Below are 18,422 nucleotides of genomic sequence, written 5' to 3' on the forward strand. Positions count from 1 at the left end.
TTGATAGCTTTGGGCTGTCGTGGCTCGCTTTGGCCCACAAATACTGCGACTCGGGCCTTCGTGTCCCTCCTTTTTTTATTTTTTGCCATATACTTTTATGTTTTTTTTTGAGTAATTATTTAAATTCTTTATTATTTTAATTATATTTTTATATTTATATTTTTTAATCAATTTAACTATTGTACTTCGACATTTATTTGTGTGTTAATTCATATTTTTCATTATTTCGATTACATCTATATACCTATATTTTTAAGTCAATTTAATTCATATATTTTAACATATAAAAATATTAAAAATTTAGTGTAGTAGATTAAATTGACTCGAAAATATAAATATATGAATGTAATCAAAATAAATAAAAATTTAGATTATCACATGAAAATATATTAAAATATATAGATTAAATTAATTTAAAAATAGAGATTATATAGTTTAATTAAAACAACAACAAAAAAATTAGGTAATTATGTAAAATAAATGTAAAAGTAAAAAGACAAACATATAGTTTGGCAATGCAAACTAAGTAATTGAATGTTTACAAAATTTTATTGAGGAATATTCTAATTTTAGGTAAAATTATATAAATATATTTTTTTAAAACTCTGATACGTCATACATGTGGTCATACATGTTACAGGCACTTAAATTTGGGACAAGTCAAATGGATTTATGAGCCTTTAGATTTAAGTTGGAAACCTATATTTTCACCATCTCAAGTATCATTCACGTAACATTATCATGCCTCTTAAATGACATTACGATATATCTGTATAAGGGCACAAAATAAAAATAAAAAAGTATATCATTTATTACATATAATTTGAAGGAGTTTAAATCCTCCCTTCGAAGGTAAAATAGGTTGTTGACAACCTTAAAATGGAAAGTAACTACTAAATAGACTCAATTTTAGACAAATTTGGTGACAATCAACTTCAACCATCGTTACTAATACAGTCAAAATTTTTGGGGTTGTTTTATTCGTATTTCAGTTTTTAATTATAAATTTATTTATAATTTTGTATTTAAGTGTCTGTTTTGAAATTATTGAAAATATTTTCTTTTTAACATTTTTCAGTTTTTAAAATTTTAAACTTGTGATGAAAACAAGTAAAATAATTTTTTTTTGTTTAAAATTTTATTTATAAACTTGTTTCTTATTTTTGAAAATGTGTTTTTTTTAAATATAAAAATAAACACTTTTTTATTATTTTATAAAAGTAAAAACTAAAAATGATAAGATAATAAAAAAATATATATAGCCTTTAATTGTTGGTCACGATGAGTTATTGTCCATTTTAGAGAGTAGTTTCTATAATTTTATATTTAAAAAATCCTAATAAAGAGGACCAATGGCATTTTGAAAATGTAGAGCATGTATATTTTATTTGTATACTTAATTTTAATGTAATATATATTTAATCTTGAAATGTCAAAATCTAGACATAAGACCGGAAAGAGATATACACCTCAAAATTTGGAAAATTATCTTCACTGTTGCTTAGGGAAATACACGAGAAGAGCTGAAGTAAGTTTTTAAAAAATAATTAATAATTTTAACTCTTTTAAAAACTTTTCAATTTGTGATTTTAATATATAGTGATTGTAGTAGTATTAATAACAATAAAATCACACAATCACAAGGAATAAGAGAAATTTATAGAGGTCTAACTCTAAATAGCCTAAGCAACAAAGACTTAGGTTGAAGTTCTTAAAGAGAATCAACACTAACTTTTAATTAGAGTTATAACCAATATACAATCACTTGCCTAAGCAATAACTACCAACATACTATTAGCAAATATAATCCCTTCGCACAACAAATGAATAAAAATAACAAACTTACAATCAGATACAATTATAAACAAATCACTAACGGTTGAGAATTTCATCAACTAGCACATTTTCAACACTTCGAACATTCTCACTCTTATTTGAATGTTCTATCAAACTTGTTTTATCTTGAGTCTTCATACTTACCATATATATATATATATATATCTCTTCAAAACACACGAACCATTAAAAAAATGTTAATATAAAAATATTTATAATTTCTCAAACAATAAGAAAACACGTATCACCTTTAAAGCAAAATAAATTTACTTTTTACATGAGAAATAAATATTTGAAAATTCAAATAGCTTTTGAGACAGAAATTATTAAAATAAGAAAATATGTCTACAAATAATTATCTTTTAATTCAAAATAAATTTACTTTTTATATGAGTAAGAGAGAATATGTCTAAAACCAATTGTCTTTAATACAAAATAAATTTACTTTTTGTATAAGTAAGAAAAAATATTTATATCATAAAAATATTTTTATTAATCATCAAAATTTAATTAATACGAGCAAGTTGGCTCAACATTCACTTTTTGAGAAACTATATAACTCCAAGAAGATGAATAAATAATTTAAAAACTCGAGAGATTATGTAACACCCCATTTCCATAGGCATGTTATAACTTAAGAAATTTTAACTATATATATATTTTTTAATAACTCATCATGATATAATTTAAAAATTTTCCTACTACGTGCCTATCATTAGCTTACTTACTCTGTATATGCTAGACTAAGTAATCATTAATAGTGAAAACAAGAATTGAACCTCAACATACCTCAAATATTAATAATATTACATGATCGCCTCAACGAAATTAGTAACACAAGATTATTCAACAATAGTACTCAAGTCCTTCAACATAACATTAAACATAACATAATTTTTTTTTTTTTGTTCCCCAACATAACTTGAAAACATAACATATCATAACTTAAAGCATAACATAGCATGACTGATACATGATCGAGTCCTTATACAGGAATTAAATGCATAAATTAACTTCATAATGTCTCGTGTCTTTATATTTCATCTGCTTCTATGTCTTCGTTGCAAATCTCATATGGAACATTAAAATATTTCAGGGGCAACACCTACATTAGATGATGAATCATGTAAGTAAGACTACATCATAATGCATATGTATGAATGCAATGCACATAATATCATAACTCTTATGTTTGGATTGACTGCATCTTAAAATTATCCGTTATTTTAACAGTTTCCTTGTCAGACAGGGGTATATGGGTGCACCATTGACAAAAGCAACGACGCTAGCACCTAATCTCAAACCCATGCAACATATAATCGTGAATCTCATAATGCTCATATGCATACTTTGTCATCAATACATATAAATACAATCCACATGACATATTCACATCAATACATGTCAACATGATAAAAATATTTACATAAAATCAAATTTTTGTGGAACCACTTACAAGCCATTTTCATAAACTAAATCCAATTGAATAATACCACTTACCTTGCAAAAAGATAAATTTGCCCCTAACGTAATTTTGCCTCAAAATTCGTGTCGGACTTTCTATCGTACTCAATTATGAACCTTGACGTACCCTAAGCATCATAATTACTTAAAAAAAATTAGATTTCTAATTTTCATAATTTCTCCCATTTTCTCCTATTATTTCCTCAAGATTATGAAATAAATATTTTCTCATAAAATTTTCTTAATTTATATTCACAATAATTCCTAAAATAATATTACTAAGCTCCAGAAATTCCCTCATAATTTTCAGAATCCATGTTCTATTTATTTCTCATTTTCTCTTTCATTTTCTAGCATCTATTGCCTCAAAATCCATAATAAATACCAATCATGCATTGCTATTTTAATTTCATCATAACAAATTTTAAAATATCATTCTCATATTTTTTGAATTTTTGAATAAATTTTCAAAGATAACTCACATTCCTGCGGAGCGATTCGATATTCTTCTATACTGCGACGAAATCTCGATTTGCATATCCAACAACATATTCTGCCACAAATTTTCACACGAACTACTAAACCCAGCCTATAAGATTTTTCTAAGAATTTTTGATATTTTTCTCTATATTTTTTTTCCTATTTATTTATTTTTCTTTTTTAAATATCTCTCTCACTCTCAAATCTTTATTTTTTACAACCTTTCTATTTCTAATTCAAGTCTTCCAACATTTCAAGTTTTCTCTATTTATAAAAGATTGAATTAAGCTTAGCATAATTGTAGTGACCTACTATTTTTAGTTATTTTATCATTTTTTAATTATTTTTCACTAAATCTCACATATAATTTTTAATTATTTGTCCACACTCTACTTTATCTCCCACATTTTTCAATTTTTTCACCCATTATCTTTAATTATTTGTCCATACCCTATTTTGTCTCATACATTTCTCAAATATTTCACATATCATCGTTAATTATTTGTCACATTTCTTAATTATTTTTCACTAAATCTCATCCATAATCTTTAATTATTTGTCCACACCATACTTTGTCTCCCAAGTTTCACAATTATAATATCTAATAGATGTTAAAAATATTTTAAATATAAAAAAATAATTATTATTATTCTCAAAAACTAGGATATTATAGATTAAATAGATCTTCAAAAGACTGTCAATCATTTCAATAAAATGAATAAATAACCTCAAAACTCGAAAAACTAAATAAATCTTCAGGAGATTATTGACGATCTTAAAAGTAAGATTGTGTCGACATTTGATTTCGACCGACCGTGATTCGTTTTGGGCCGCGGTGAGTCAATTCAAAAAAAATACCGAGAAGGAAGGAAGAAAACCCCCCCCAAAGTTCCAAGCGTGTACACCAGAATCTTTTACGTGGTTCGGCCAGAACGATGCCTAGTCCACGGCCGCCATCTGATTATTCTCCCAGAGTGGCGATATCTGATTATTCTTTTCTGTCCCTCCTCCTTGCTCCTCATGGCCCCCTTTATTTCCATTTTTCTTGAGGGACTTTTACAATCTAGATAATATATAAAAATACAGTGTTTGTATAATGGGGGACAAATAGTTCTTACCGCATTCGCAAGACCGGGAGTGGGATCCTCATTACGAGGGGCATGGGCTGTTACAGATAAAGTGATCGGACCCTACCTCTGACTTCTCAGCAGCTTTGCCGCTCATGCGAGCTGGAGGTTTTAGGCGAGCGACCTGGATGGTCCAGCGATCTGGAGGATATTTCAGGAGCTCGTTAGTCGATTGCTCCGAGCTCGTTGGGGGATTACCGGGAGCTCGCCATACGCTCGCTTTACGAATTCCGGATCTTTGATGGAGGCTGGACCTTCCTTGACGAGGTCGTCCGGGCCTTCTTGGCCTTGGGTGATTGGGCCGGTCTATTGGACCGAGTCTGGCCCATGCGGGGTGATGCGGGAAATACATATAACAGATTGATAGTAAAAATTTTAAAAAATTAAAATACGAAAGACTCACATAAAACACAATCATAATAAATTTTAACATTAAAAAATTTCTTCAAGAATTATGCAAAAGGTAGACATTATTTATCATAAACTTTCAAACCCCTATATAAACAAGAAAGTTCCAATTCAATCATTAATATTGATTCAAAAATTTTATAATTTATTTTAAATATTATTAATAATTTAATTTAAATATTAAAGTGTTCGTGTAATAATTGTGTTCCGCTCTCTAATTATGCTATTTCTTATATATGATTAAGAATTTATGGATTATGAATATATTATTGTGTAACATTCACAACAAATCTATATAATAAAATAGAACGATTTTTGAAAATGTCTCAAAATGTCTTTTGATCCTATGACTGAGATGAATTTCAGTATAAATGAATGGCTGAGATCAATCTTCACATTTCATTTTCCCGCTCCGTCTACCCTTTACCTCTGCTATCTCTCTCTCTCCCATAGCCGCCTCTCTGTCTACATGCGCTCTCTCTCTTTCTCCCCCATAGTCGCCCAAACTTCTCTCTATCCCTCTCTTTCTCACTCACCCGTTCGCGCCATCGCCGTCGCGATGGCCCCCCTCGCTTCGTCGTCGTCCCTCTCTCTGCCGCTCGCACAGCCGTCGCCTCCACCACCATTTATTTTTCTGTATAAAATATATATATGTGTGTGTGTTTATGCATATAGATATATATATATATCTGTGTTTGTGTGTATATAGATGTGTTTTTATTCACCCATTTTCTCTCTCTATCTCTCTCCCCCATAGCCACTTAAACTTCACCCGTTCTCTCTCTCTCTCACTCGCCATTTTCGAGCAGAGCCAGATTCGGCTACCAGCAACGGCGGCGGCGGCTCCAGTGACGGCAACGGCGGCTGTGGCTCCCTCCTCCAGCATCCAACGATCGGCCACTGTCGAGAGCTCGCGCTTCGTCATGCTTCCATCTCCAGGTTTCCATCTCTACCTTTCTCCAGTTTTTGTATATATATTCTGTTTTTGGCTTTGTTTTTGATCTCTGCCAGTGGCTTTGTTTTGCTGCAGTGTTTCAAGTCAGCTATTGGGGCAACTAGAAGCTTTTCATGCCTTCTGGACCACCGGCACAATCACAGCGAAGAATCGGTTTGTGCCACAACTTAACTAAAGGCTCATATTTGCTCTAAACTGGCAATAAGCTTTATATTAAACACTTACATATTATAGTTTCTTCTTTATTGACTATTGTGCATAATCTTTGGCTCTTGGAATGTTGGTATTTTACTAAACATGTGCTTATCAACGCATCTTATGGCCACTCTTTGTGCTTCTATTTCATTTTACTGCCTCTTTTTCTACTTTAATTTTTCCTTTTTGTTTTGTGAGCAGCATAACCCTGAACCTGGCATTTAAACTATTGCCAGAAATAGACACTATAACCTTGGTCCATACTTCACATATATTTGGTATGAAATAGTTACTGTTTCAAATACTCAAGGAGCTTGATAAGCATGTATTTGTCGATATCTTTTTTTCCCTCCTTGCTCTACTTTTTCCTTTTTATTTTGCTTTTATTCAAAGATATTGAAAGTGAATATCATGGAATGTGGATGAATTTGGTGCCTGATTAGCCATCATTAATTTACGCCATGACATGTTTGAGGTCAGTAATTTTCTTTTTAAAAGCATAATTGGATTGACCATGTTATGCTTTACATGATACAAGGAGACGGGAAGTATAACTCAATTTTTGCTAAACTTAAATGTATGGCATTGGAAAAAAAGATTAATCAGGCAATGCCCAATTTGGTCATGATATGCAAAATCTAGATGCGTTTTCATATATGTACGATTTAGTGATAGTTTTTGCATATTGGTTAATGGGTATATGGCGATTTGTGGATTTTGGCTTCTTCGTATGTTAGTCGCACAAAATTTTGTGATCGATTTGTGTCCTGTGGGTAAAATGACAAAGTTCGCAAAATAGGTTATATGGAAAATATTTCTATTTTTTGACGTGATAATCTAAGTTATTGATTTGAACAGTGCATGTCGTGGAAAAATAGATGGAGTATTCTTAAGGATACAAATTTTGAACAATTTGTAGGAACAAGTAAAAGATCTTAAGAAATTAACACCAATCTTCGTTAGCACTCTCACATGAATTTGTTGCGATCCAGATTACAAGTAGGCATTGCAGGACCAAATCACTAAAACTTTGAAGTTCATAATAATAATATTAGACCAGCTTATATTTTGGACTCGGTGATAATGCGGCATCGTAGTGGAGGATAATTGTCAGTATGAGTATTTTATATCCATTTGTAACAATCTGTTGGGCTATTAAGGATAATTGCCACACTGCTAGAGGCATTTCATAATTGCCAATTTTTTCCCATTTCGTTTTTCAATTCTGATTTGTGTTATTTGATTCTGGTTTAATTCAATTCATTCACCAACTTCATTTGACTGTTATTTCATGTGTCAAATCTAGATTTTTAGAGAAAGCTAATTTTTTAATTACATGTAAAAATGGGACTAGAAGTTTAACTTATGGTATCTATCTGTTACTAGGGTATGAAATTATATGAGGAATACATATTTGTCTGCTTAATAGATTTTTGTAAATGTCCAAGTTGTTTCCACAGTCATCGATTTCTTTTTATGATACAGACCACCTATTTTTTGTTTTTGTTTTCGGTCAATGAGAAGAAGATTTGCCTTTTTTTTTTTAAATTTCTTTTCCATTTGAGAGTTAAAAGTTTTCAGGAAAATAAAAATAATAATACCACAATCAATCATAGTGGTGCTCTATATATGTAGTTTGTATTTTCTATATAAACTCTCTTTTTTTTGTTAATTAATTATTGAACTAAGTCTCCGTACTGTACCATACTATACATGGTTCTTTTTCTTTCTTTTGTGGCTGTCTTTTTGAATTTTCTCCCTCTCAGATTTGGTTGTTTATACTGTTTGCTTAGTTATAATTAATTGTATTATTATATCTCCAAAAAGGAAACTTCCTGGAACTTTTCAAATTATTTATTTATTTATTTTTAAATTTGATTATGCAAGTTCTAATTTCTGAGTACATAAACTTAATTACTCAAAAAGAGAGTCTCCAAACATCCTAATCAAATTGGCATGCATGGTCGTGTGGGTTGAGAATATATAGACTTTAATTATTTTCATACCTGGAGGATGACAATTAACATTCAAGTGGTTAATTATATATATAGTAATTATATTACATGTTGTGTGGGTACAATTGCCTTAATTTGTTTATATTCTTCCATTCAAATTAAGGAATATGCCCCGAAAGCTAACCTACTTCCATCCATGTTAACCTACTTCCATTCATTAACATGGCTGCAACTTTAAGTTAACTCACTTGGCTTGAATTTTGGATAAATGTACTCTTTATCTGAGCTCAATTTTACATGGCTTGAATTTTGTATGGATGAACATTGATCTAACTCTCCGCTGATTGGATCTGAATTTTTGATATGTGAAATTCTCATTAATGCATATATTTTGTCTTTTAGATTTGTAGTTTGTTTTAGGAGTTCAGAAGAATCTAACGTTTATAGTCTTGAATTTTGTGTCATTGTATGGATGGGTGTAGATTTCGTTTTGATGATTTAGTGTCTTCTTCTTCTGCCTCCCAACTCAAGCTGTTGGTTAATAATTTTAATAAGTCAGAGTCTGTTCCTGATTATTCTCAAGGTTACTTTTCCCCATTTTCTAGGGTTTCTTTTTCTTCGTTTATGATTGATCGTCATTTACTCTGTTTTCAGTCATATTCATTTTATTTTCTGATTCAAGCTTATTGTTGGGTCATGTCAATTGTTTGATCAGATTATTCTCTCTTTTTTGTTGTCGGCTGGAGGACGTTTAGTATTTGAATTTAAAAAAAAAATGAAATAATACCCAATGACCGATTGTTTCTTTATGAATGGGATTGCAATTTTCATGGGCATCGTATAATTTTCTTCTTTTTATTTTTTTAGTTTTTGTCAATTTTGGTTTTTGTAGATGATGTGTCGTATGCTGATGAGATGAGATTATGTTGTTGATGATACAGAAGAAGATGTGCATTTAGGGGTTGCACATCAGATATACAAGGATGGAAATTATAAGCAAGCTTTGGAGCATTGCAATGCTGTTTATGAGAGCAACTCATTGCATTTATATTATTAGGTCTCTTAATCTTCTCCATTTTTAATTAGTTTCAAAAACCTAATTTCCTTTTTTCGTGGTGTTGCCTAAGTTCCAGAAAGTGATCAGCTTCTTTTCTATCTTTTTACGCAATACTCTTTCTTAATATTTCATTTAGTTTGCTCGGATAACAGTTTCTAATGTAATTTATTGCCCATTCAATAATGAAGAATGATAAATGAAAACCTTATATGTGCAAGCCACTATGTGGACATATGTCTATGTATGGATTGAGGGAGAGGGAGGGTTTAGGAGAGAACAAACTAACAAAAGCAACAGGCTATTAAGTACCAGTTAGCCTCAATTAAGAGAATTATAACTAATGTTGTTGTCAATCTTCAATTTTAACACACAACTGCTTAGAATTGAACCACATTTTGAAGAGTGCCATGGAAACATGGCAAATGCTTGGAAGGGAGTGTTATACTTGATATAAGTGTTATTATGTTATGTAAGGAGCAGGCTGAGTTCTTCTTATTATAAAACGTTAACAAGTATACAATAACTTTACTTGTTTTTATATTTTGATTTACAATATTGGTAAACATTATAAATTTTATATATTTATTTCTTATTTGAGTTTTATAGAATATTTTAATATAATATATATAAATTATAATTTTATTTTAATCTTAATATTATTTATACTGTGATTTATGCACGGGTACACCCAAGTACTTGTACACGTTACCATAAACTTAATCTAATAAATATATAATAAAATGGTTGAAGTATCACGGAAGCGTCGAAAATCTTGAAATTGAATGAAGAGTTAATGAAAGCCAAACACGGGGCTGGCTGAAAGGACAGCCGCATGTTTGAGTCATTTCTTTCTTCAACACTCTGCCATGAAAAGCAGCAGACCTGTGGTCGGAAGAGAAAGGCCATTCCGGCGCACGTGGCCTCGCGAGGCTTAATTGAAAACCATTTTCACTCTGTGCTTTGCAGAAGATATTTTTGGGCGGCTAAGCAACTTTCTTCTCATTTAATTAATTTTAAAATATTATTATTGGTATACTAATTTATGATATTATTATAATATTTGATAAATTAACATATATTATATTTTATATCATATTAATTAATATATATAACATTAATACATAAATATTATTGCAATATCAGAATTAAATATTCAAATAGTATTTTTATAATTAATTTAGCAAGTGGCAGTTTTCCTATACGGGTGGCCGCCCCCACAAAACTTTTACTGTTTCAGAGGGGGTCTGTTTGGATATCCCAACTTTTACAAATATGTATCTGGGCTGGCTGCCTTATTCTCCCAGGTAAACCAATGTGTGTATAGTGCAAAAAACATTTTAAAAAAACGTAAAAGGCACATAACCAAACACAGCACTACCTAATTAACTTAATTCTCTTGCAGGAACCAAGCTCAAAAGAGAGGAAAACAAAAGATTCTATTGCGACTTCGGATGAACATCAAGAATTTCAATCCCCAAATGAAGGCACCCACCATTGCCTAAACTTTCTAAAGCCAAACATCAAGAACAAGAACATTAATGGTATTCAAACAATGATTCAACTCAAGCAGCCCTTGCCAGAACATCCAGCCGTTCAGGCAAGTCAGCTGGCTCAATATAGAACCCTCTCCTCACAAAAGACCTCGGCACTGTAACTGTCAGCACCCCATCTTCGTACCCAGCCGAGATCCCGCTAACATCGATCATGCCCGGGAGCCGGAATTTCCTCTTGAAGCTCTTGGCGGGCTCTGTTGACGCGTCGGCAGCCTCAGTTCTTATTATCAGGTACCTGGAGTCTTCAACCTCCACTCTTATCTCCTCTTTCCTAACACCTGCCACAATACCCACAAAGAAAACTCCAATCCGATCAACACAACCACATGTTAAATGCAAAACACCTCAAAAACATGCCATTTTGAGGGTCAAGAGGGATAGAAGGATTACCGGGGAGGTCAGCTGAGAAAATGTGAGATTCAGGGGTTTCTGTCCAGTGGACGTAGTTTTCAGGGATGAAATGATAGGGGAAGAGGAGGGGAGAGGTGAAGAGAACAGGCCATGGAGCAGGATGAATGGTTGAGACGTCCATTGATTTCCTTTCTGGGGAAGAAGATGGAGTTGGTTCGATGTCGGGGGCAGAAAGGGGGTTGCTCTCGCTATTTATATGCCAATTTGGTAGAGGTGGGCGCAGCATTCAATAATGATTGGCTCCTCGGAGCTTTGAGGGAAAATGGCTATCTATCTTGGGAAATAATGAATTAGAGGTGCTGCTTGGGAGATTCAACAGTAAAATGACAATTATACCCGTTGCAATTCTTCGTAAATGCCTACCTGGGAAAAGGTTCTCGGTAGGGATGGCAATGGGCCGGGTGTGGGTCAGAAATCTGTAACCAGACCCATCGACCAGTTTAACAGGTACTCCTACTAACCCAACCCACTAAGAACCAAACCCATTTTGGCACAAGAAGGCCAGCCCAAACTATTATAACATAAAAGGTAATAATAATTGATAGATTAAACAGTTAATAGTTTGTAATGTGCAACAGGTTACCACTCTCTGCATCCTCATCGCCTAGGCAACTAGATTGTGGACAGTGTATAGCCTCTGATGCTGCAAGACCCTCCAAAATCCGTGGATAGGATATAAACATAACTGCTTTGCAACAGAGCACCAGAAACGAGGAAACTGCCCAAAAAAGAGCCCATAATCTGTGCATTGTTACTTATTAATACAGCACTGGTGGAACACCGAAAACAAGAACTTCACTTTCCTAAGCAACTAAGAAAGATTTGCATATAATAGGCATTCATTCATTCAGAACCACAACTGGTTTTTGATTCAATAAACTCCTGGTTTTGATAACGGGAAATGGAATAGTGTTTTCAGTATAGAATAGGTTCCGATGATGATAGTGTCGGGGTACAAATGTGTACTTATGAGGGACGTCTATAATAAGGGTTGGTTCGTTATGCTACATAGAAAACATTGGGGTACACACATAGGGGAACAGAAGGTAAACAACTGCGAACAAATTCTACAACAATGAAGTAGCTTACAGATAATGAACATAAAAAGTTTCAATGAATTACGTTAAACAAGGGATACTGATGAGAAATGCTTCTTGCTTGTATCACTTATCCGCAAAGCATTGCCTTCGGGGCATCACTTGACATGATAACAAGCAGATAACGTTGGGTAGAACTCACAGGTGCTCATCAGTCTCTTTGTTTTGATTTCATGTGTTCACGCCAAGCACAAAACAATTGCTATATGATGGAAGATTGCTAGAAGGTCCACGACTCCTCACTGGTGAACGGAAAGGATTTGGGGTCACAGGTTGAGTAATATGCAGTCCAGCATTTCGAAGAACTTGTTTAGCATTTGAGCATGAAATTTCAGACTGATCAGTGAAGAATGCTGGGACGCCTGTGGACTTGATCAAATCAAGGGCTCCACCCCAGCTCGTTGAGTTCTCCAACCCACAGTTCAGTGTGACAATTACATCGGGAGAAGACAGGTAAGTGGCTTCATCCTGATAAAGACCCCTCACAAGATTTACCCTCACTCTGCTGCTTATTCCTGAAGTTGTCCCAGATAAGTTTGTTGGAACTCCAGGCCCCACCATCACTATCTGTAGATTGCCAATCCCATTAAGTAGATGACCAATCTCAGCAAATGCCGGCATCCAATCCAATTCTCCTTCAGGGCCAAGGTAGTGAAGTATCACCTCTTTGCCTTTGACCAGTAAGTTCTTTGAACTAACACTGAGTGCCGTTAAAATGTAGTAGACTGTCAAGGGATGGGAGAGGATATCTGCAACAGGACTTGACATGGGCAGTGAGCGAAGGTTATAGTATTCTGACCACCCAGATAGAAGGATGGGACTTGAAGCCTCACTTCTTAAATGATCATGAAAATAAGACTCACCGGGATACTCATCATCATCCAGCCCACCCCATGAATCCCAAAGTCCATCTTTAACAGGAAGCAGGCCATAAGGGCAGTGAGAATAACAACTGCACTTCCTGCGCCACATGCCCTTCTGATGGATACCCAGTGATTCAAGCCACTTACATGGCTGATCGGCAGAGCATGGAAATATGAATATATTCATTGCCAACTCTTCTTCTCTTTCCATCATGGCCTCGTAAAGACCACACACGCTTTTATGACTTTCCTTCCAATGCTTCTTCTGGCAGAGGGCACTGCAGTAAACCACAGCACGACACCGGTTGCAACAGATAGACTGTTCTCCGTGAACTTCTTTTTCACACATGACACACTGCCTCAACCCAAAACTTGAGATCGCTTTCACCTCCACAAAAGTCTCCTCCTTAGATTCCTCTGAAAACTTAGTGGGCGTTGAGCTAGCTGTTGAGCTGGTCTTTACCTCGTACCCCTGACCGGGCGGATGCGAGATGGTGACTGCAACAAGATCATTACCCTTGGCCATTTCAGGAGGCCAGTTCACATCAACTGTTTCAATGAATGGTTCAAAATATATGGTTGTAGACCACTTTGGACCAGCATTATTATCTTGTTGAAGCAATGGGTGCACTAATGAAATGGCTCTCATAACTGCATACACAAATCTAAGCTCTTCGAGGTTGGGATTCCTGAACTGAAGCCCGCCAGATGGGGTGCAACGAGCCACATCAATCACAGGGAAACGATCAGTACCCGACACTTCTAATGGCAGTGACTTAATCATCCTCTTATTCGATGGAAACATCAGTTGCTCCAGCTCATAGGTTACTCTCAATACCTGAACATTAGGAACCCGAATTGTTTCCCTAGAACCAGCCATCCTCCTCGCGTCATTTTCAGATCGGAACATGTTAAACCCTAAATCTCCACCATCCCCTCCTATGAACTGAATGCATGGAAAAGGCTGTTTCTTGCCGGACCAATCTGAATCCTTCCCAACCCTTACACCAAAAAGATGTCCCGGACGCAATCGTTTCCACGGATCAGTCCTGTATAAAGCTGCAGCAGCTCTGTACAGTGATTTAATGAAAGGAGGGGAAATGCCTTCCACCCTCATCAGGCATGTTCCAGATCCGGGACCCAGTCCCGGCCCGGATCCAAATTGTTCATGAAATCTTGTAAACAGACTCTTCAAGTGCACATCCATGTTGCCTTGACAACTAACAGATCTCACTAAATTATCTGAAAGTTTGAAATCAAATGTATCAAAGAAATGCTATATATCTAAAGACTTCATCATAAATTACCCAACTACAGACGACTTAAAGATTGCTCCTTTATTCGATTATTATTAGTTCTACGACACACAGCGAACGCTTGAAAGAGCAATATGGTTTGCCCCGGTGGTTTACGAAGAAGACTTAAAAGCTGGATGAATGAATTGAAAATGAAGCATCGAAAGGACACTGATTCATGGAAATACTCACTGGAAGATGAATGGAAATTCGCTTCTGGACCCTCTTTCGGATCAATGAGGGCTGTTGGATTTCTGGGTTGGGACGAGAGGACACGATCTGTGACCAGTACTGCGACTGTGGCAACTTGACTGCACAATGCTTTCTGTCCGAGGAAGAAGAATCGGCGGGTGAAGCGTCGGGTCAAGCTTGTGGGTTTGGTTCCATCCCGGATACAGCGTTCGATGAACAAAACTTGAAGTCTTGAACGGTGCCTTCCATTTCTATTATTGTCAAAAATTAGAATGTGTTACCAAGTTTTTAAGAGAAGGGAATTATATAGAACGAGAATGGAAATATCATTTTTAATACATTTTTTATTATGATTATAATTTTATTTTTATTTTTTTAAATATTATATGTTATTACATTTGTCGTTGTCGTTCACAAATTAAATTTTAGCACGTCAAAATTTAATTAATTTAGATTGAATAATCCATTGTTTTGCTACTAATTTAAGGGGTTATCACGAGACATTTGTGACAATTTGCAAAGTAGATTAATTTTTTGGTTAACAAGGGTTTTATGTTTGGAATACGGTAATGTTTCACATTGATGATTGAAAAAAAAAAAATTTAAATTTAAGTCGTTGTGTTTAAAAAATTGAGTACAAACTTAAGAAGAAACTCAAAAAATAAGGTTAGATATAAATTCTTAACAAAATAATTTTCCTGAGATCTTCCCCAATAGTCTTTTTTGGGTACTCTCAAGAAACTTATCTAAGAGCTTCTCATAAGTTTGTGGCACGATTTGACGAGAACATATGAAATAACCCTTAGATTTTTACCTAACAATTCATAATAAGTAATCTCCAGAAGTTTAGATATCCTTTTGTTTGACGATCTTAATTTTTATAAATAAGAGATAATTCTTCCTATTGAAATAATCAATAACTTCTATTTAGACTTCTTTAATACTCATATATTTTTTGACTAAGACTAATTTAAGTATCTAAAAGTTCGCGTAACATATTAGTTTTGTTTGTTGCAGCTTAAAAGCTGTAACTTCTAGCTTCTAACTTCAAAAAAGTTGGGATGTAGTGTTTGTTTTAACTTATAGAATTCTAACTTATAGCTTCTACTAGCTTTTAGAAGGGGTAGAAGCTGGCTTTTTCAAATCTAGTGTACCCCAGCTTTTATAACTTCTGCTTAAATAATTACATTTTTATGACAATTTTACCCTTATTTTTAGCAAAGAATTATCCTCTTGTCTACGCAATCATGGGTTTTTCTTTTCCACCGCCATCTCCATTTTCAAATCTCTTCCTCTCTCTTGTCATCTTTCTCTCTTTCTATAATTTAATTAATTTTTTTATAACACTTGAAACTTATACATATACACTAATTAATTTTTAAATTATCATTCTATAACTATTAAGGGTATTATGGACAATTATACAAAAATAAGTTATTTTACAACTTATGGTATCAAACACCACAACTATTTAATTACGACTTCTAAGAAGCTGCAGCAAACAGGTTCACAATTTATTCTAAGTTTTAAAAGCTATAATATAAGAAGCTATAAGCTATAATTTCTTTAATTAAACTGCAATAAACGGGGCCATTGTGTGCTTAACTGTTTTCTATTTGATAAATGTTTAAACAAATATATTTTCACAATTAAAAATTTATTGTTATATTTCAATAACAACACAACTTTTAATAGAATAGAATTGGTGACAGTGAGAAGGTTCATGGATTTTTAGATATAAACATAGGCCCCGTTTGTTGCACCTTAATTAAAGAAATTATAACTTCTAACTTCTTAGATTATAGATTCTAAAACTTAGAATAAGTTGTAAACTTGTTTGTTACAACTTCTCAGAAGTTGTAGTTAAACAGTTATGGTGTTTGATACCATAAGCTATAAAATAACTTATTTTTGTATAATTGTTCATCGGCCCTGTTTGTTGCAACTTAAAAGCTGCAACTTCTAGTTTCTAGCTTCAAAAAAGTTGGGATGTAGTATTTGTTTTAACTTATAGAATTCTAACTTATAGTTTCTACTAGCTTTTAGAAGTGGTAGAAGCTGGCTTTTTCAAAGCTGGGGTACCACAGCTTTTACAACTTCTGCTTAAATAATTATTTTTTATGACAATTTTGTCCTTATTTTTAGCAAAAAATTACCCTATTGTCTACGCAATCATGGGTTTTTCTTTTCTACCACCATCTCCATTTTCAAATCTATTCCTCTCTCTTGTCATCTTCCTCTCTCTCTCTATACTTTAAATAATTTTTTTATAACACTTGAAACTTATACATATACACTAATTAATTTTTAAATTGTCATTCTATAACTACTAAGGGTATTATGGACAATTATACAAAAATAAGTTATTTTACAGCTTATGGTATCAAACACAACAACTACTTAACTATAACTTCTAAGAAACTACAGCAAACAGGTTCACAACTTATTTTAAGTTTTAGAAACTATAATCTAAGAAGTTATAAGCTATAATTTATTTAATTAAGCTGCAACAAACGGAGCCATAATACCCTTAATAGTTATAGAATGATAATTTAAAAATTAATTAGTGTATATGTATAAATTTCAAGTGTTATAAAAAAATTAATTAGTATATAGAGAGAAAGGGAGATGGCGAGTGAGAAGAAAAGATTTGAAAATGGAGATGGCGGTGGAGAAGAGAGATCCTTAATTGTGTTGATAGAAAAGTAATTCTTTATTAAAAAAAGGAGCAAAATTGTCAAAAAAATGTAACTGTTTAATCAGAAGTTGTAAAAGCTGGGGTACCCCAGCTTTGAAAAAATCAGCTTCTACCATTCTAAAAACTAGTAGAAGCTATAAGTTATAATTCTAAAAACTAAAACAAACACTATATACCCACTTTTTTTAAGTTAAAAGTTAAAAGTTGTAGCTTTTAAGCTGTAACAAACAGCCCATAATGGCCCTGTTTGTTGCAGCTTAAAAGCTACAACTTCTAACTTCTAGCTTCAAAAAGGTTGGGATGTAGTGTTTGTTTTAGCTTATAGAATTATAACTTATAGTTTCTACTAGCTTTTAGAAGGGGTAAAAGTTGGCTTTTTCAAAGCTAGGGTACCTCAGCTTTTACAACTTCTGCTTAAATAATTACATTTTTATGACAATTTTACCCTTATTTTTAGCAAAGAATTACCCTATTGTCTACGCAATCATGGGTTTTTCTTTTCTACCACCATCTCCATTTTCAAATCTATTCCTCTCTCTTGTCATCTTCCTCTCTCTCTCTATACTTTAAATAATTTTTTTATAACACTTGAAACTTATACATATACACTAATTAATTTTTAAATTATCATTCTATAACTACTAAGGGTATTATGGATAATTATACAAAAATAAGTTATTTTACAGCTTATGGTATCAAACACAACAACTACTTAACTATAACTTCTAAGAAACTGCAGCAAACAGGTTCACAACTTATTTTAAGTTTTAGAAACTATAATCTAAGAAGTTATAAGCTATAATTTATTTAATTAAGCTGCAACAAACGGAGCCATA

The 18,422-nt window shown here is 33.2% G+C and overlaps 2 protein-coding genes and 1 long non-coding RNA gene across 4 annotated transcripts; 1 reads left to right on the forward strand and 2 right to left on the reverse strand.

The window, feature by feature from the left end:
• Positions 1-6,043: 6,043 nt before the first annotated feature.
• Positions 6,044-9,799, forward strand: LOC127807882 (uncharacterized). Of its 2 annotated transcripts, none has more exons than XR_008024825.1 (3): positions 6,044-6,254; positions 6,346-6,423; positions 9,313-9,799. It is a non-coding gene; the product is annotated as an uncharacterized LOC127807882 (long non-coding RNA). The 2 variants fall into 2 exon arrangements; XR_008024824.1 differs by having other exon boundaries at positions 9,362-9,795.
• Positions 9,800-10,894: 1,095 nt separating this feature from the next.
• LOC127807881 (15.4 kDa class V heat shock protein) lies at positions 10,895-11,682 on the reverse strand. Its single transcript, XM_052346070.1, has 2 exons — positions 11,421-11,682; positions 10,895-11,308 (listed from the first exon to the last, which is right to left on the reverse strand). Exons 1-2 carry the CDS (start codon positions 11,665-11,667, stop codon positions 11,040-11,042), a joined length of 516 nt encoding a protein of 171 aa, XP_052202030.1. The 5' UTR covers positions 11,668-11,682; the 3' UTR covers positions 10,895-11,039.
• Positions 11,683-12,343: 661 nt separating this feature from the next.
• LOC127807880 (uncharacterized) lies at positions 12,344-15,144 on the reverse strand. Its single transcript, XM_052346069.1, has 2 exons — positions 14,889-15,144; positions 12,344-14,643 (listed from the first exon to the last, which is right to left on the reverse strand). The coding sequence occupies exon 2, from the start codon at positions 14,606-14,608 to the stop codon at positions 12,710-12,712; it is 1,899 nt and encodes a 632-aa protein (XP_052202029.1). The 5' UTR covers positions 14,609-14,643; positions 14,889-15,144; the 3' UTR covers positions 12,344-12,709.
• Between the last annotated feature and the right edge of the window lie 3,278 nt (positions 15,145-18,422).

The sequence above is a fragment of the Diospyros lotus genome, chromosome 8 (genome assembly GCF_014633365.1).
Source record: "Diospyros lotus cultivar Yz01 chromosome 8, ASM1463336v1, whole genome shotgun sequence".
Classification (NCBI taxonomy): domain Eukaryota; kingdom Viridiplantae; phylum Streptophyta; class Magnoliopsida; order Ericales; family Ebenaceae; genus Diospyros; species Diospyros lotus.